The sequence below is a fragment of the Truncatella angustata genome, assembly GCF_020726525.1.
Source record: "Truncatella angustata strain MPI-SDFR-AT-0073 chromosome Unknown BKA67scaffold_13, whole genome shotgun sequence".
NCBI classification, from domain to species: domain Eukaryota; kingdom Fungi; phylum Ascomycota; class Sordariomycetes; order Amphisphaeriales; family Sporocadaceae; genus Truncatella; species Truncatella angustata.
In genome coordinates this window covers 61,610-80,554 of record NW_025763393.1, presented here as the reverse complement: position 1 = coordinate 80,554, position 18,945 = coordinate 61,610, and the positions used below count along the sequence as shown (strand labels likewise).

General features: G+C 50.4%; 8 protein-coding genes across 8 annotated transcripts; 4 read left to right on the top strand and 4 right to left on the bottom strand.

Moving 5' to 3' along the window:
• Window positions 1-2,423: 2,423 nt before the first annotated feature.
• On the bottom strand, window positions 2,424-4,773 carry BKA67DRAFT_542230 (heterokaryon incompatibility protein-domain-containing protein; the record flags this gene model as incomplete). The annotated part of the gene is made up of 2 exons (XM_046101074.1): window positions 2,424-4,060; window positions 4,113-4,773. 2 exons carry the CDS (start codon window positions 4,771-4,773, stop codon window positions 2,424-2,426), a joined length of 2,298 nt encoding a protein of 765 aa, XP_045951198.1.
• A 3-nt stretch (window positions 4,774-4,776) lies between these two features.
• Window positions 4,777-5,047, top strand: BKA67DRAFT_587282 (uncharacterized protein). Its single transcript, XM_046104313.1, has one exon. It carries the CDS (start codon window positions 4,824-4,826, stop codon window positions 5,031-5,033), a length of 210 nt encoding a protein of 69 aa, XP_045951197.1. The 5' UTR covers window positions 4,777-4,823; the 3' UTR covers window positions 5,034-5,047.
• A 1,041-nt stretch (window positions 5,048-6,088) lies between these two features.
• BKA67DRAFT_542229 (uncharacterized protein) lies at window positions 6,089-6,999 on the bottom strand (the record flags this gene model as incomplete). The annotated part of the gene is made up of 3 exons (XM_046101073.1): window positions 6,089-6,185; window positions 6,490-6,659; window positions 6,817-6,999. The coding sequence occupies 3 exons, from the start codon at window positions 6,997-6,999 to the stop codon at window positions 6,089-6,091; spliced, it is 450 nt and encodes a 149-aa protein (XP_045951196.1).
• On the bottom strand, window positions 6,896-7,847 carry BKA67DRAFT_587280 (uncharacterized protein). Its single transcript, XM_046104312.1, has 2 exons — window positions 7,412-7,847; window positions 6,896-7,362 (listed from the first exon to the last, which is right to left on the bottom strand). The coding sequence occupies exons 1-2, from the start codon at window positions 7,503-7,505 to the stop codon at window positions 7,211-7,213; spliced, it is 246 nt and encodes an 81-aa protein (XP_045951195.1). The 5' UTR covers window positions 7,506-7,847; the 3' UTR covers window positions 6,896-7,210.
• Window positions 7,848-10,078: 2,231 nt separating this feature from the next.
• Window positions 10,079-10,728, top strand: BKA67DRAFT_528126 (Rac5 protein; the record flags this gene model as incomplete). The annotated part of the gene is made up of 2 exons (XM_046098925.1): window positions 10,079-10,200; window positions 10,251-10,728. Coding segments are annotated over 2 exons (600 nt in total), but the record flags the coding sequence as incomplete, so codon positions are not given.
• A 1,146-nt stretch (window positions 10,729-11,874) lies between these two features.
• Window positions 11,875-13,381, top strand: BKA67DRAFT_614155 (cellulase; the record flags this gene model as incomplete). Its single annotated transcript, XM_046105423.1, has 3 exons — window positions 11,875-12,045; window positions 12,163-12,351; window positions 12,419-13,381. The coding sequence occupies 3 exons, from the start codon at window positions 11,875-11,877 to the stop codon at window positions 13,223-13,225; spliced, it is 1,167 nt and encodes a 388-aa protein (XP_045951193.1). The 3' UTR covers window positions 13,226-13,381.
• Window positions 13,382-14,132: 751 nt separating this feature from the next.
• On the bottom strand, window positions 14,133-15,796 carry BKA67DRAFT_596084 (srp54-like protein; the record flags this gene model as incomplete). Its single annotated transcript, XM_046105256.1, has 2 exons — window positions 14,133-15,623; window positions 15,719-15,796. 2 exons carry the CDS (start codon window positions 15,794-15,796, stop codon window positions 14,133-14,135), a joined length of 1,569 nt encoding a protein of 522 aa, XP_045951192.1.
• An 856-nt stretch (window positions 15,797-16,652) lies between these two features.
• BKA67DRAFT_131810 (uncharacterized protein) lies at window positions 16,653-18,669 on the top strand. The gene is made up of 3 exons (XM_046095004.1): window positions 16,653-16,964; window positions 17,016-17,793; window positions 17,867-18,669. The coding sequence occupies exons 1-3, from the start codon at window positions 16,881-16,883 to the stop codon at window positions 18,328-18,330; spliced, it is 1,326 nt and encodes a 441-aa protein (XP_045951191.1). The 5' UTR covers window positions 16,653-16,880; the 3' UTR covers window positions 18,331-18,669.
• Window positions 18,670-18,945: the final 276 nt, after the last annotated feature.

The following is an 18,945-nucleotide window of genomic DNA, read 5'->3' as shown; positions in this document are numbered from 1 at the left end:
CTGAGGGGTGGTTCTACGTGACTTGAGCGGTGCCTACAAGTAAGCTAAGGGATGCTATAGGGCGGCAATATTTAAATAGGCCGAGAATTAATAAATATTAAATAAATTAAAGTAATATTAAAGTAGTGAGTGTTGGCTATACCATTCCCGCGGGAAGGCTAAGTGGGTCATGTCGGCCTTTGTTGGACTTGTTCTCGGACTGATCATTATAAGGCCTGAGAGATGGATTCACAGATAGCTCTCTTCTCCATGCTTTTCACACTTTTGCACAGTTAGTCGTTGGTTTTTGCAGCAGTACATTCGGAAGACAACAAGAATGGCTCGTTGTCGCTAATTAATAATATTTTGGTTGTCGAACTCATCCTTTCCACTCTTTACTTATCTATTCTCTAGGCCGTCCTCTTGTTTGTCTTCCGGGCCGGGTAGTGGTGTTCGAGTCCGTGCCGGAGTTACGGCATTCGTACGGGGACTGGGAGTTGTAGTACTTGTACGGGGTGATAGTTAAGGTGTTCTAACAGCCTCCTTGTTGTCTAATGGTTAAACGAGCTTTTCGTTTGAGGTGAGACCGCTCGGGAAGTGATACCCTTTTCGTTCGATTGTCGTAAGTATCGTACGTTTAAATGGTCGTGATATGTACTCGAACTAGTACGTAGTCTATCCCTCGAAATCTTCTTGGTATGCTTATACGAGTAATCGGAGCGTTAAGATGCCTTGATATTCGGTAACGAGCTGACCGATATACGTATTCATATATACTCGGTCGAGGGGCTGTTCAAGATCGACTGTACGATCCCAGAATTCGAATGCTATGCCGGTTCGCCAAGCGTGGACGGAGATATCGCTCCCCTCCGCCATCTCCTCGTGCGAGAGTATATTTTGTTATCGTGGTACGGTACCGGAGTTGTCGTAAGTAATAGCACGCATATATAACTCTTTGTTCGTACGGACTAGGGAAGACATCTTATAAACATAACACCTCCGTACGAAGAAGAATCCGTATACGTCTTCTACTCTTGTCGTAGTCCGAGGTTATCGCCCGTATCGCGCGCACTGGTAGCTACGCGTTCTGCGGGAGATAATGAACCTATTGTCGATGCGTAATGACACGCACGTATAGCTCTTTGTTCGTGCGGAAGGGAGAGGACTTCTTGTAAACATTAACACCTTCGCATTACGAAGAATCTCTATACGTCTTCTACTCGTTCGTTATTCGTGCGGAAGGGAGAGGACATCTTATAGACATTGACACCTTTAGCACGAAGAAGTCGGGAGTAGGATTAAGCACGACGTTTCGCTACGTATTACCGTACGTACTTAGATAACGCCGTCTCTTCATTCTTGCCAATCTGCGTTCACAGCCAAGTGAACACTGATTAGTGTGGAATGGCTTCTCCATTCACTTCTTTCCGTACAGTTTGGGCGACAAGTAGATCTATTTAGCGTTGTCATACGAAGGAGAAGAAGGGATTCTTCCCCTCGTACGTGGTCTATAGATAGGGGTTCACCCGTACGGCTGCTGGCTGCCGACAGCCACATCGTGGCTATAGTGGCTTACTGCCAGCACGCCGGTAACTACTTATACTACATAATCAACCGTCGTACGAGACCGCGAATAATATATTCCAACATATTTAATAATAACAACAAAAATTCTTTACTAATATAAGAATAACTTTCAGTTATATATATTATTAATATTTAACAAGCCATTTATTGTATGAAAGTTATAGTCTAGGTAGGGCTACGTTATAAAAGGGGGTGCGTTGTATAAGTAGGGGAAGATGGTTAGTCGAATCCCTACCAGGGTGTTAACAGCGCGTGTTCACCGCCCTTTTGTCGTCAGCGTTAAGAAATCCAACATTACGGCGTCACGACGAAGGAAGACGGAGTGTCGACGATGGGAATGATCGCGCGGCGGCACGTAACCCATCGGGAAGAAATCGTCGAGCTCACGTAACCATTACGCGCGAAATAATCATTTCCCCACTGTCTTCGACTACGAACGACCGTACCACCCGTTTAAACCTCGAAAGGTTTTTCCCACGGGATTTTACTTTAGAGGATACGGGATTGCCTCGCCGCATAGGAGGAGGAAGATAGTACGCTAAGGGATTTTCGGGGAAACAAAGGAATTATTACGGTATTATGTTGATATAATAGGTAGAGGAAAGATGGCTACCTTGTATTGTTCAGGGTCGAAACGTCGTGACCCCTAGCATAAGAATACCTGTTCTAGAGATGGTTTCTAGTATCTAGCTGATCACGTCTACATACCCCCTGGGAGGTTCGTGAACGTATGCCCGTCGGCATACGTCGTACTAGACGTTAAACAATACAATAACAACAATATCAATACAGCGAGGCTCGATTTGGAACTTAGCAGTTGATACATTTTGAACTCTAGGGTAAACTGTGTACTTAATTCACACAAGCGTAAGCCTCTCAAGTTTGAACAGCTTACGCAGTGGCCCAAAATCCTCGGAATAATTGACATCACCTGCACTGGCTTCAGATTCATCATCGAAATCGGCATCAACCTGATGATGACTCTGTTGTATAAACCAGCCCACGCGTTGAAACTTGCTCATGTCGCGGTCAGGTTGAATAAGGAGAGCTTGAATGTTATCGGGAGCTTTTCTCTCGGCGACAAGCATGATTTGTGTTCCAGGCAAATACAGTTCTTCTGAGTCATCGTCAGGAACAAAGGTCCCAAGTCCATCAAACTCGTCCCATGCTGAGACTGTGTCCCATCCGTCTTTATACCATTCATATTCATTGATTCGGGGCTGTAAAAAGGCCAGCAAAACGTCCTTCAGGGGCGCCACCTCTGCAGTGAGCTCTAGCTGTGCACCTTTAGTCTCGTTACAAGAGCATTTGCAATGCGGAAGCATGTCTATGACGCGTATGAGAGATTTCCATCCGGGCTGACAGGTCGACTTATCCCACAATACAGGCCCATCTCGACATGCCCATGACCAAGTGGGCGCACGGTAGGCACCTCTGAGGTGCCGCTGGGGCGACCTATACGATGTGCTCCAGAGAAGGCCCCGGTGTAGATCCGTTCTCCAAAGGCCATATACATATATGTCGTCGATCATATCTTTTAATGCTGCAGCCAGACCATCCATCGCCAGTAGTTTGTCTGCTTCGACTGTTACATTTCTGCGGGTATACATGGCGACTATGTCGTACCAACGCGAAAGGTATGTATCTCTCTTTGAGAGTCTCTCGATTAACGAGATGGCTCTCGATTTAGCGATAAGTATAGAAAATTCATTGCGCTCTGGGAGCTTATAGCCCTGGTTCTCCAGTTCCTGAGTTGTAGCACATTCGAAGTAGATGACGTCCTTTGTGAAATACAAAGTCCGGGCAGAAAGTAGCTTTTCCTGTAAGGTCCAGCCTCTAGTTTCCCATCGACAAGTCGCCAAATGTTTTGCCACGCTTGCTTCAAGGGGGTACCGAAAATGGATTGTACCCAGTTGCTCTACTAGCACGTTCGAGCGAAAGGATTGAACCTCCTTGAAGATAAAATTCGAACTCCACCTATAAGATGGTTTTCGATCTTGTAAGAACCCGTCAAAGGATGATTCCGATGTCGTAGCCGCAATGGTAACATCGGCGTTGCCATAAATTTGGGCCATTTGGGATGATTCTTGAGCCCAGTCAACCGAATCGTCCTGAACTATACAGAGAGCATCTATCCAGATATACTCGATATCAATAGCACGAACTACTCGTATAGCTTCCTGGAGAGTCTTAGGAAGTTCGTGCAATGAGAATCCAAGCAGCCTTGAAGCAAGGTTGTTTTTAATAGTTAGGAATCCTTTTTTGCCTTCAGGGATTGTTCCCCAGCAATAACTTAGAGCCGCGTATTTTCGACTATCCGTTCCTCTAGTGACCAAACGCAAGATCTCGTTCTTTACTTCTAGGACTCGAGTCGGAATGTACCCACTCAGCTTGGATCTGCAGATATCATGACTGAGCTGGCATGCCTGAACCCATCGCTTGATACATTCCACATTTTTGGTTGCAAGTGGATTGCGAGTGGTCAAAGTCGGTTCTAGGCGTTTCGTCAGACTTCCTTCTTAATCATCTTCCATTGAAATACAAACCTGCCGAAATTTGAACAGCAATTTCGAATTCAATGTGGTGTATACCTCCGTGAGCATCCAATCCCGGTGCCTTAACTTGTATAATATGAGGCCCACCATTTTTGTAAATTGACAACGAAGACTTATGTTGGAACTTCTCGGTGAATTGAGCTTCTAACAAAATTCGTCCGGGTTTTGTTTCACAGGCCAAATCCAGCCTGCGCCTTTGATACTCTGCCAGCACAGCCGATCTGATGAACTTGCAGAGGCTGCAGCCATTAGCAGCCCGGTCTTCCATCCTTGGAAGTTTTGGGAAGATGTCTTCATATTCCTGACGGAGAATGTGCTCAGAAGCGTTATACCCAGCCAGGGTGTTTTCTTGTTGTTCTTCCGCGATCACTTGAATTTGTAGTTTTTTGCAGTGTATACACAATACAAGCTGTTGGGAGTGATTATCGAGAAGAGAGAATGTTGCCATCAAGCCATGCCTGGCGGGGTAATGTGAATGGTGCCGCATTATCCCATACACGTAGGCTGTCAAAATTGGGACTGGAAGAAGGAAAGGAATTGCCTGACTGGGTACGGTATAAAGGATGAAAATAGAATACAATCTCTGCCTGTCAGCTCGAGCGAGGAAACATCCGGCCAAATAAATCCCGCTGCGCCACCCTGTCCCTTTCATGTTGGCGTAGCGACAGACAATAGGCCTATAAATAGAAACCTTGTAGGACTATGCAGCTAATTATGATTTGTTGCAACGTAGCAACAGATCATGCCAAGGGCAACGTCAATGCATGCTTACATGCACATGGCCGGAACACATGGGGGCGCCGGCATAGCCCGCGGTTAGAGGAAACATCTGATTGGGAAAGATCTCCAGCCCTCCCCCCCTGGTCCCTGGACTACAGAGGGAGAAATAACCCCTGTGGCAATATGGTGTAGTATAAAAGGCTATAGTGGACGGGGAGCACCCCATACAATGACGAGGCGCTCTCCGAGCACCTCATCCGGCAATGGGGGATCACGTGACTGATCTAGTAGGTATATACCTGTACACCGATATTCTCTTTTGTAGACTCAGACTTCTATATACTACTTGACAGTACATATACTATCATTTCACGCTTAGAGAATTACACTGGCGATCCCACGCTCATGCGAGCACCGTATTCACTATCCTATGCTCTAGTAGATTTAGGCTCTTCCTTTCAGTGAATCAATTCAAACCTTTACTACAACAGTTTGCTATATCAACTGTAGAAACTGTCATAAATACTCATTAATAATACTAATATTATTTATTTATTTTTCAAAGCGCCGTATATGTTATTTTACGCATACTCGAATATTACATACGGTGTTTTATATTTTAATAAAATTCAAATCATCTTTTTAATATTTTAAACCTTTTAATTTATAATCCTTTATAACGTTAGCCTAAGGCCATTACAAAAGTGGCAAAAATAACAACACGGTTCATTGAGAAAGGACTAGAAATATTAAATGAAAATACAGTACTATCATTGAGAAATAAGCTGGCAGCTGTAAGAGTATGGGTGCGAATAGCACTAAGCTGTGAGGGCTGACAATAATGGTGTGAGACAACAAGCCTAAAACGTCACGAACTGTAAAGTTGATATGGGCTCGTAATATGTCTTGACTAGAAAGCTATTCTAGGTAGAGATCAGTGAGATCTTTCTATATACCTGTCATAACGCACAGCCCCGCTGTGGGTACTGTAACAGCAGCTTTTCTATTCGGCATTTTTGTATTTTATAGCACAAGAAAGGGTGTTAACGAAGATCAAATCCTAACTAATAAGATTTTCTCCCTTTAATGTCTGGCTGGACAGGCACGTTCACAAAAAAAGAAGTCATGACGCTTACTCGGGTAAGGTAGCTGGTCCAAGTATACAAATATTTCGTTAGCGGCTATTGAGGTTTTACTGTAGTATTCTAGTCCGATCATCTTGACCATGGCCTAGAATAAGCTGCTGTTCAAGCCCTAGATACCTCTCGCTTCTTGACAAAACTGTCTGAGTGCGCGATACTTGTCTTACTGCCTATATCTTCGCTCTGGTCTTGTGGTGCAAGACTGCTCCATTGTCTTAGTAAGGCTCACATTCATGGTAAGATCGAACATTCTCGTCACGTAAGCGTTGCCTAATTATTCCTTTCGGAGAACCCATTCGTCTGCGCAGAACTGTGATCGTGAGAATCTGACGTGATTTGGATAACGACGAGATGTACGCAATTGTTGTGCGAACGGGAGGGAGTAGCTTGTATCATTGAACTGCACCTAAGCGCCTGTTGGCCCTAGGTTGGCCTCATATACTCCCTAGCGGTTTCGAGGACAATTGCTAAGAGCCAATCATCTGCTAAGCCTACCGGACTAATACCTTTCTGATAGCACCCCCCTTTGATGCATGCCTACTAAGTCGCTTATTTGAATATTCATCTGGCTGCCGATAAACGCTGCGGCTGAAGCGATAAACAAGTTCACTGGAATCAACAAAGCTTCCCTCGTGTATTTACCCGCCCACACCAGCATCCTGCAAAAGCCCACTTTCTACAATGGAAGTCCAGTCTTATCACATCGACTTCATTATAAAGAAAGTTCTTAACACTCTCGATGTCAATCATATGATAGCTAAAGAATGTTTGCCTGGGAAGGTCTGATAGTCTCCAGTTATGTTGAAGGTATACCGGTCCCTGTCGCTACACACTCCCTTATTTAGGTCTGCCTCGTACTTGCCCGAAACCCCTTCGAGCTCGATGTCGTTAGAAATGCCAGGGTTAAACATACCATTCGTAACAGTCAGATTGCGGGTGACCCGAGCGCATAGGCGTATGTTGCACTCCAAGATCTCCGGGGTTGACATGCTGAAATCGCCCTGTATATTCGCCATTGCAATCCTAGCGATGGTACTAATGGTGGGTACGCTCCGGTCCGATACGTGTGAGTAGTCGTAGGAGATTGGCTTGAAGGCCGTAGAGTTGAATTCTGTGGACGACCCCAACCCGAGCTCTCATGGGACCTAGCAGCAATAAAGAAACCAGCAGGTGGTAGTATAGCTGCAATATTTGCTACTGCCACTCTATTCACATAGCACAGTGGTATCAGACGTACCGTCTTGGCAGCTGCTCTTGATAGTGAGGGTGGAAAACGTCCCACTGGCAATTTCCAGTAGTGCAGGTGAACTGAACCAGAGAGCTCAGATTGAACCAACCGTTGAGTATCGCACCCTGCATCTTCGGACCTATCGTAGAAGCTAACATCACTTCAGGATACAACCTTCCAAACGAGTTCTGGGGACCCACCGATCACGCCTATCCTGCCCCTAAGCCCTCGACCCTTGCACCATGCCGCGTCATATATATGACTGGTGTAGTATGTTGTACTTCCAGAGATCATGGATCTCGAAGGATACGAGATCAGCTGCTGTGTAAATGGCCCGATTGCGAGCGTTAGAATTGTGATGACGGAACCCCAGGTTGCCAGCTTTGTTCTGACGTGGAGTTTCTAGATGAGTTCTAGGGATCCCCACGGACCGCGGCTGGCATCGTCAAACACCTGAACCTCATGGAGAGTCCTTGGGGCGGCAACAAGGTGTATCTACTTGAGCTGACTTATGAAATGTTTAAGCATCCACAAATAGCGAATGACGAGCAGGATGAAATGAGAAGAAGAAGATGAAGACAACACTCTTTTATTCCTAGGTCATGGTGCGATGTATGCAAATTCGCAACAGCTATTTGGGGGTAGGTTGAAACGTGGAACTACGATTACCCCGGTACTGTCCGTTTTGGATGCTTACGTTTCCGTAAACGATATTAGCTTATGTCAAATTCTGGATGCGATGCCTCCTTTCTGGGACCGAAGTTGCCCATAATCAGCAGCACTAAAGCATATAGATTAGCCCTTTAATCGCCAGATTAGTACTTAGGTGGGTGTCTACTGGGCAATCCCTGGTGCTGTGTGTTTTTGAACTACTACATCATTTACACTTTTATATTTTCCACAAGATTGTCTATTATATACCTTGTCTTGACAATGAGACAGTACATACGACCATAGCTCCTAGAGAACTCGGCATCCCGTCCGCTCTGCCCTAGATAAACTGGGAAGCGCTGGATTAGTACTCAGGTGGGTGACCACTGGGGAATCCCCGGTGTTGTATGTTTTTGCATATTCCACATTTTTGTGGAGTCCTACTTGAGCTAGTCTTTATAATCCGCACAGAAAGAACATTGAATGCGTAGCTTCCAAACGGCGCCCGTAGATTCCTACAAGTCTGCTGCATTTGCGGCAACCCCGAGTCGTCCATGATGCTCCGATTGTGGACCTGAACGGTCGTGACCACAAGTTGGGAAAACGGGGGGAACCCCTAATCGCGGCCAACGGTGCGATACATGGTGACACACCCTTCCTGCGCAGGTGCGACAGAGTTGGTAGGGTTGCGTCAACCGATGGATCTGGACAATGGCGGGGCTGCACCGTTGACCTGTTCGTGGGTGCTTCTGCCGAGGCCATGCTTGCGAAGAATACTGGGGCAAAGGTGTTCGCGTCGTTTGACGCTGGAGGTCCTCACGATGCTGCGCGAGCATGGTGGCTTACGAGCAAGTGTTCTAAGGATGATGTCTACCATGGAAGACGTTTTCCCGCGTCCCGATATCAACTCCGTCAATGATCGCGATGAGCTTGTCTTTCCAAATGGCCATTTCCAAGCAGCGCAACAGAGCAGCAGGTATGCAAAGAAAATCCGCGCTGACAATGAGTTGGGGGTGAGAAGTTATACGAGCAGGGACAGATAAGATAAAACCATCTGGCTAAGTTGCACCGAATAACCCAATAATACTATCAGCTCGTGCGGCGCAATGCCAAGAAGTATCATAGGTGCAGATACGGGGTGGCTGAGCCACCCTTGTCTACCTCAGCCGCATGACGACCTTGCGAGACTTCGTATTTGTGCCATCTATACAAAGTCAAGGTAGGTCTCAATCTAGACTTCAGGTAGGGCAATAATTGCTTCCTTCAGAATAGAAAATGGAAGTCGCTGGACTTGCTGTCGGTATTGCTGGATTGGCTGGGTTGTTCTCGACGTGCATTGATTGTTACCAACTCATCAGAAGAGGTTCGGCTGCGGATAAGGATTACAGAATATTAGAGACCAAGTTTAACAACCAAGAATTGCGACTTTCAGCCTGGGGAAGAGCTGTTGGACTTTCCGATGGACAACTACGCGACGACCGACTGAAAGATCCTAATCTCCAGTCTCACCTCTATGCCACATTAGAATGCATCAAAGGGTTGTTCCAAGATGAGAACAATCTCAAGAAGCGTTACGGTCTGAAACTCTGCGGAACGTCGTCCCAGCCCCTCCTGGCAACGGGCAATGATGTGAGGGCTGGTACGATGGCAAGGACGGCCCTAGGCTCTTTCTTCTCGCAGAAGAAACAGCAGAGATCGACTGGGTTCATCGCGTCTGCTGCTTGGGCCATCAGTGATAGAGAGAAATTTGTTGAGCTCATCCAGCACCTCAAGGACTTTAACGACGACTTGGAGTCCATGACTCAGTTGACTGGAGTGCCACGGCGCCAGAGAGTAATCGTGGAGTTTGAGATTGAGGAAGTCGACGATGTACAAACTCTGGAAGAAATCGTCGAGGCAGCTCTCGAGAGCAATGATCTCATCTCCGACACAGCAAGCCGCCGATTAAGCATCCTCCAGAACGACACGTCGCCGACACAAAGCATTAGAGCTAGTTTGGACACTCGTAGATCGTTCCACACTGCTCGGTCGAGTTTTGGGCTCGACTTCAGCCCGCCTAAGATCCAGTTCAACGACACTCCGATCGAGGAGGCGGACCAAATGCTGGATACGGATCGCAGGCGTTTTTCCCTTCAAGAGGACGAAACGCCTGTATACCAGAAGCTCAAGTATTTGATTGCTCTCATGAAGAAAATTGACTGTGCTGATATTCCTACAGGTGCGTTGCGGTCGGCGATGCCGACTGCGGGAAGACTCAATTACTCACCGCTCTTGCTGGACGAATTAGTTGGGGAGAGTACATACCGACCGTGTTCGACAACTATTCTATGCGTTGCAGGTAAGCGCATCAAAAGCCCGAAGTATCTACGTGCTCACTTGTCGTCATAGTGTTCGCGAAGAGAACCAAGGAAGAAACGTAGAGCTGGGTCTCTTCGACACAGCAGGGCAAGAGGAGTACCGCAGACTGTTGCCATTCACATTCGCTCAAGCAGATGTGTTTATTGTCTGCTTCCCGGCTGATGCGTCCATGGAGCGCTTGGCAGCTAGCGTCAGCGACCTATGGCTGCCTGAGATCCATCGAGTATGTCCTGGCGCTCCATTCGTGGTTGCTGCGATCCACAATGATTGGGACGACGCAGACGATGTCCCTGGGGCCTTGTTGTCTATTGATCCCGAAGACAGGGTCAACTTCGCCAGGAAGATCGGCGCCTCTGGCTATTTCGATATCTGGCCCTGTACTCGCATCCGGGTAGACCAGCTGTTGACCGAGGTAAGTACACGTACAGGGAACAGCCCGGCCAAGAGCCCCATGAGTCCTGATGAACAGCAGCTCATTGCGCGATTCAGGTCATTGGCGCCGCCGTAACATTCAACGAGGCGCAGAAGCGATGGAAACGTCCGGGGAAGCGTGCGCAGAACCGCCGCCGGAGCCTTCTCAACCGCTTGTTCACAATCAGAGAGTAAACAGCAACCCTGCTAAGACACTATGCTGAAAAGGAGATGATGTCACGATTTAGTGATGCTCCGTGACACCCAATATGTCTCCTCCGTATGCCTTGTGCACACGACGCTCCCGGGACGTGCCGTAGTAGTGTTCGCACTAGGTTACTTATTGGTGGATTGCATTGGCTCGCCCGGGCTATCGGTTCCGGCGCGGAGAAAGCACCTCCGTGATGATGATTCTGGCATGGCCAAGTCAGTCTAATTAGTCAGTCCAGCGCTTGGAGCATCACATCGATACTGGAGTCAAAATCAAGTGAACAGATGCCTAATAATATTACTATAGCATTGAAACACGTGAACGGATTGATGTGACCGATTTTCTTGCTTTAGAATCTGGTTGGCATTGAGCATGTTCATTTAAAATTTTGGCGTCAGGAGAAGGAAGTGCTTCTTCTACCCCTTGCTCATTATGCACGGGTCAGATGTCGGCCCGGCACAGGGGCCAGAACGAGCCGGCGGCTTCAAGTTGACAGCGACCTGAGAACAAACACCACCTTGTCATTTCCTTGGCGAAATCATAGACCACAACTTTGAACTCTATTCTTCGGGTCGCAAAACTAACACCAGGACGGCTAGCTTCGCCTTCAGTATATTGCAAGCGGAATTGTCATGGAATGAGCCGCATCCTGCCACAATCCATCATCATGCCTCCTGGCCATCGTGTGCCGTCGTTCCATTGCAGACTCCACTGACCAGTTTGTCTACCCGGCACTCCGGAACGAGGCAATTCTTGGGAAGACCCAACCTTGTCTTCGCTCCGCCGTCCTCGATCTGGCTAGTGGTTGCTTGTTTCGAGTATGTGAGTCTAGTCCAGTCGTCTCCTGACCCTTGACCTTAATTTGTTTGTCGGCTGGGAGCCCACGTAACCCTGCATCGATCCCCAGATTGCCAGTCTTGGCCTTCTTGATAGAAAAGCATGGCTCTCCCACGTCTTCATCCGACGAGTCTGGACTTCTTGACCAGTGGTTTTTTTTTTACTAAGTGACGTCCAACTCGCACATATTCAACCATGAAGTCTCTCATTCTCGGAAGCGCCCTGGCTGGCGTTGCCCTCGCACAGGGCTCAGCTTATGCTCAATGCGGTGGCTCAGGATTTACTGGCGCCACGACTTGTGTATCGGGATACACTTGCACCTACCAGAATGACTACTATTCTCAATGCGTCCCTGGAACAGCAGCGGTTACTAGCACCAAGGCTACTAGCACCAAGGCTGCCGCTGTGACTACAAGCACCAAGGCTGCCACTTCGGCTGCTTCGAGCACCAAGGCCTCAACGACTATTGCTACCAGCGTCAAGGCTTCAACGACTGTCGCTACCAGCGTCAAGTCGACGAGCAAGACCGCTGCGGCCTCCGCCACCGCCACCTCTTCTGCCGGCAAGCTCAAGTGGTTCGGAATTAACCAGTCGGTTGCAGAGTTCGGGTCGAGCAGCTACCCTGGTGTTTGGGGCAAGGACTTCTACTTCCCTTCGACCTCAACTATTGGTGTAAGTTAGACCTCTTTGTGGGGGGAGGGGGATGCGAACCAAATCAGATTCTGACCAGTCCGCACAGACGTTGATCGGCGAGGGTTTCAACACCTTCCGTATCGCTTTTGCCATGGAGCGTCTCGTGCCCAACCAGCTCACCGGCGCCACGGACGCCGCGTACCTGGCCAACCTGACCGCCGTCGTGGACTACGTCACCGACAACGGCGCCTACGCGATCCTGGACCCGCACAACTTCGGCCGCTACTACAGCAGCATCATCACGGACACGGCGGGCTTCAAGACGTGGTGGACCACGGTGGCCACGGCCTTCAAGGACAACGCCAAGGTCATCTTCGACACCAACAACGAGTACCACGACATGGACCAGACGCTGGTGCTGAACCTGAACCAGGCGGCCATCGACGGCATCCGGGCCGCCGGCGCCACGAGCCAGTACATCTTCGCCGAGGGCAACTCGTACTCGGGCGCGTGGACGTGGAACACGACCAACGGCAACCTGGCGGCGCTGACCGACTCCGCGGACAAGCTCATCTACGAGATGCACCAGTACCTGGACTCGGACGGCTCGGGGACCTCGGACGTGTGCGTGTCGACGGAGATCGGCGTGCAGCGCGTCGTGGGCGCCACCGAGTGGCTGCGCGAGAACGGCAAGCTCGGCGTCATCGGCGAGTTCGCCGGCGGCGCCAACACCCAGTGCCAGACCGCCATCACCGGGCTCCTCGCGCACCTCGAGGCCAACAGCGACGTCTGGCAGGGCGCCCTCTGGTGGGCCGGCGGCCCCTGGTGGGGCGACTACATCTACAGCTTCGAGCCCCCGAGCGGCACCGCCTACGTCTACTACGACTCGCTCCTGAAGACATACACCCCCTAGGCGCAGAGGGGCTGTGTCAGATGTAAGGGAAGGTTGTGGTTCTGGGAGGCTTTATTTTCTTGTATATACTATATTGCATCTGTGCTGGCAAAAGAAAACGCCGGTTTCCATTTAGTCTGTACATAGATCGAATCGGAATTCTCCTTTCGGTATTGGCATGTGTCCTTTAGCAGAAACGTGATTCGCGTAGACGAGATCCGCACGGTATATGTATATGTATATATATATATATATATATAATCTATGTGCTAAGTATATGCATCTTTCTGATCAAGATCTAGAACCCCGTCCGTGTTGTTAGTGCCCGATGCGTCGTTGTCGAGCCTTGACCACCAATGTCAGCAGTCGGACCTCGAACTCGGCCCGTAGCACATGACGATATCAGCCGTGCCTGGGGCTATTCCGGTGAGGCAGCGGAGGCTCATCTGCACCTGGTCCCAACTCGGTACCATCTGCTTGAGCACCTGGGCGGGAAGCCGGTGTCAGCTTCCCAAACGGGTGAGGTCTGCGCAGGCAGAGGTCGACCTGATTGATATGGGCCAGATCGGAGGCTAACGAGGATGAGGAGGTTCGCTGTCCGCATAAACACGAAACCGATGGGGAATAGTGTTGGTCACCAATGATCCTGTCGATCGGCCCCGCCACAGTAGCAGTGGCCTTGACGGCAATCCTGTGACTGTGCCAAAATCGCGGCCTGCGGCAGTGCATCACGAGTTGGCAGAGATGGTCACGTTGGCGAGAGATGAGGACAGTGAATGATCCGGATGTACATGAGTGTCTTGTCGTCATGTAAGCAAACCCAACGCCACGCCATGCCATTATAAACCAGCCCCAGCCATGGATCGTGGAGAAACCAGTAAAACCACAGCGCCTAGGAGGACCCAAAGCAAAGCAGCTGGAGGCACCTTTATCTCCTGCCGCCGCGACCAGCTCCGCCGCCGCCCATCATGCCGCCCATGCCCATGCTCTTCATCATGTTTTGAATGTCCATACCACCTGGCATGCCGCCGCCTCCACCACCGCCGCCAAACATCTTGGCCAGACTGGCCATGTCCGGCATACCACCAGCGCCGGCGCCACCCATGCTCTGCAACCTCTTCTGCATGGCCGCCATTTGCTGAGCCTTGTTGCCGCCGCCCATGGCTTGTTGTGCGCGTTGCATGTTCTTCATGTTGCCACCCATCTTCTTGGCCATGCCGGCCATCATGCGCTGCTGCGTCAAGAGCTCCTCGACTTCGCGGACGCTGGCACCGCTGCCCCGCGCGACGCGTACGACACGTGTGGGGTGCTCGACGAACATCTTGCCATCGCTGTCGAGCTCCTTCTCGGTCATGCTGTCGCAGATGTAGATCATGCGCTTCAGCTTGGCACTCGACTCTTCGTTGTCCATCTGGTCCATGCCCGGCAGGTTGGCCATTCCTGGAATCATGCCGGAGATCTTGGACAGGGGACCCATCTTCATGATGTTGCCCAGCTGATCGCGCAGGTCCCGCACGGTGAAGATGCCCTCGGTGATGTGCTTGATGGTGTCCTTCTGGTCCAGCTTGAGGGACTGCACGTGCTCGACCAGACCTGCCATGTCACCCATCCCCAGCAGCTTGTTGACGAACTGCTGCGGGGCGAACTTTTCCAGGTCCAGCATGTGCTCTCCAGTGCCGATGAAGACGATGGGGGTGTGCGTCGCGGCGACTGCCGAAATAGCACCGCCGCCGCTGGCGTGGCCGTCCGTCTTGGTGATGATGATGGCACCGAAGTCAGCAGCCTCCTTGAAGGCCTTGGCCTGGGCCTCGGCTTGCTGGCCGATGGAGGAGTCGAGGACCATGATGGTCTCGTCTGGCTTGACGGCAGTCTGGATGTCCAACATTTCCTGGAACAAGGCGGACTCTTGTCGATGGCGTCCGGACGTGTCGACGATGATGACCTCGAAGCGCTCCTTCTTGAACTTGTCGACACCCTCCTTGGCGACGACTGCGGGATCGGTCTCGGTGAGGGAGCCATAGTACGGGATCTTGGCCTTGACGGCGTTCTGCTTCAACTGGTCGAAGGCGCCAGCACGGAATGTGTCGGCGCACACGAGGGCGGCTCTGAAGCCCCTGGCCTGGTAGTGGCGGGCCAGCTTGGTACACGTGGTGGTCTTGCCGGCACCCTGCAGGCCAACGAACATGATGACATTGGACTTGCCCTTCTTGGGCTTGAAGGGCTCGGCATGGGGGTCGACGAGCTTGACCAGCTCATCAAAGACGGCCTTCTGGATCAGCCTCTTCTTGTTGACGGCGGGCGGGATGTCTTTGAAGTTGACCTGGTTTTTTATCGAGTTGGAGAGCTTGCTGACCAGTCGCACGTTCACGTCGGCTTCGAGGAGGGCGTGGGAGATCTCGTTGAGCATGGCCTTGAAGGCCTGTATACACGGGGAAGAGGTGACGTTAGCAAACCCATTTTCAATCCGACAGCGTGGCGGGGCAGATTCCGAGCAAGCGAGTGGGTGGCCCTTACCTTCTCGTCGAGGTTCGGCGCGCGGGTGACATCGTGCAAGGCGGTGCTGATGCGCCGGCCGAGATCTTGAAGAACCATTCTACCGAGCAAGGTGTAGGAATAAGAGGAAACGGGTGGCTCTGGAGCCGGGACGGTGGGCGGTTTGTGTGCTGTCGCAAGAGACTGGTAATGTTTGAGATAAGAACAAAAGGAAAATAGGTGCAACAGGCAGCAGTCGCAGGCTCGCTCCCCGGTCGCTCTGCTATGTACTAATGTTACCGGTGTTGCTACGGATCCGTACTGTCGCTACTGTTGCTACTGCTTTGACGTTCGTTGTGGTCCTCGAATTATGGACGGCGTTCTCTATGAAAGCGGGGGGGCAATTCCATCAATTGGGTGGATGGGACGGAGCTCGAATCGTGGGGTAAATCTCGATGGAGATGGAGATAGGTTCTTCCGACTTCTCACAGTACTATCCAATCTACGGATCCGTAGCTTCACCACGTTCATCTGCTCATCCCATCACATCAAGCTCGAGGCCAAAGCCAGCAAAGCCAGCACTGTACCTACCGAGTGCTGCTACTGCAACCCGGCCGACTATCGGTATCAGTCGCATACTTGCTCTCGCCTCCCCCAAATCAAATGCTCCAAATCATCCACTCCGTATTATTGTAATTACATCCTGATAAATCGATTCGTGCCCAGTGCAGATCCGGAAAGCCCTAAACTGAAATACTTTCTTGTCCAAGGAATACGAACTCTTCCTAGTTAAGCGTTGTCGCATGTACAGGGCGACCTGGAGGCCCAGTCCAGCTTCTACGGTCCCTGCAATATGCTCTGAGCCAGCCGGCGCATCCAGCTGAATGGTCTCCATATCCTCGCCCAGTACTTTGACCAATCACCATGTGAGGTCATTCGTCTTACGACCTGCCTGCTCTGGTCAAGAGGTGGCACAGTCCAATGTGATCATCATGTATGATTGTGGCAACAGTAACATGTTCTATCATTCACCATCTCCTACTTGGTCTGCTATGAGCCATCGTGATATTCCTCACACGGCGCCATCTGCCGCCACTTTTCTTGCCATGTTTGCCCTATAAATGTAGAAGAACTCGCCCAGCCAGAACATCTCAGGGAGTTGTGTTCGGCGTAGTCGACTTGACTGCTCACCTTGTCCTTGATCATGGCTACTGCTAACGTCAACCACGAAGGCTACCATCGTCGGCTGCGTGTCGTCCAGTCCATCATCCATAGCTACGGCCTCCAGGTAAGTCACCGTGCCGTACGATGTTAGGTCCTCTTAACCAGAAGCTGTCAGTCAGTCTCAGTGACCCCTGTGGAATACGTCGAACACATCCCCTTTCAATACAACAACTACATCTACAAAGTTGAGTTGTCACAGCCAGCCACCACCGCAAACTTCGCCAACAAAACTCAGAGGCCCGGCACAAGTGTCCCGCCTGAGTCTGGCGTCTCTGTCTTGATCCTCCGCCTTAGCAACCCACGTGCTGAAGACCTGAACAACGCCAACCGCGTGGAGAATGAAGTGGCCGCACAATCTCTCTTCCGCCAGCAGCTGTCTGCCTCCTACCCGGCCCTAACGCATCTTCTCCCGGCCGTGTATGCCTGGGAACCGTGCAGGTGGCCTTTGGTACCTGACGAGGCAGGTTTTGCATGGACCATGAACGAGTTCATGCCTGGTGCCAACCTAGACGAGCAATTCAGGGAGATGCAGCTCGCAGAGAAACTTGCCGTGGTCGAGCAAGTTGCTGACATATTTGCCGCCCTGCAAAACACTCCCCTACCCTCAAGTCTGAAAACCCACATCGGTGGTTTGACCTTCGATGGTGCGACTGCGCAAGTTGTTGGGGCGCAGATGCCCTTGACACCCGCCGGGCCTTGGGACAAGTACGAGGAAATGTGGGTGTCGCAACTTCAAAAGCAGCTGGATGATGCGGACGGGAGCTGGGCGCTCAAAGGATGGAAAGAAGCGGGCCTGCGCGACCGCATCGACAAGCTTCTTGATGCTGCCCGTATAGCCCACTTGCTTGAGGGAGTGGACCTATCTCAGCGGGTATTGGTCCATGCTGATTTGAGTAAGTTGATATTATACTTGAATCTCATCCCCCCTCGGATGTATTCATCGGGCTCATCAATCATTCTCTCTAGCCATGAACAACATGCTTTTCGACAAGGAGAGCAAACGCGTTACTGCTTTGCTCGACTTCGACTTCTCGCGCGTGACACACCCTGTACATGAATACTTCACCGGCCTCTGGGATTTGGGCGGCGGCTGGGTTCATTCCAACGATGAGAAGCTCCATAGAGCCGTCGTTACAGGCAACTTTGAAGCGCGAGATGAAGCTACCTCTCCTGAGGACAAGGTCGTATGGGAAGTAGCGAAAGCTTGGAACTCCGCCCTGAATGCCCGTGGCGTGCTTCGACCGTCGCAAATCGGCGGGATCGAGAAGTTGGAGAGGCTGAGGCAGTTTGAGGAGGCCTTGGCTCCATTTCATCTCTCCAGTACGGTCAGGTTGGAGCGACAGAAGCGCAAGACACCTCAGGAAACTGATGAGCTCATCAAGGAGGCCACGGACAGGCTAGAATCACTGCTAGTAGAGCTCGGCGCTTGACAATGGTCAAAGAACCCATCCATGTTGGGCACAATACCGCCGTATCAACATAACAGGTACTGCATTTTTCCCCCTTGAAGTAGCAAAAGGTACTATTGGGCGATCCTACTAGTTTCTATTTCATTTTGGAGAAATCCAAGATTAAAGTTGGGCAAGGGTGCAGTTTGGCCAGAGACATCTTGGAGTATGGCATCATGATAGTCCGTTCAAGTGGCGCCTACAAAGATTGACAAGGGCACGATTGATTTCTAGTGTTCTTCCACTCTGATAACATGGAGTAACCCTGAGAGTGAGTAAACGTGGTATTGGGGTTGAAATGGGAAGCTAGCAGTATAATATAGAATAGGAGTTAGACTTTCTCTGAAAAGTCGACGAGATCCTGGATAATGGTTGCGACGAAACCCACCATTTTGCAAACCACGGTGATATCACTGGCGACCCCCGTATAGATCGGTTATGCGGCATGCACTAATATGCAGGATCGTGGCGTTTTCGTGTATTTGCTTATGTAGGTGACGTGTGACAGTGGTGATAACTCTTCACAGTGGTGACAACTCTTGACGGTGGTGATAACTCTACGATAGACGTACAAGTCATTCCTTATTCAGCAAGCCT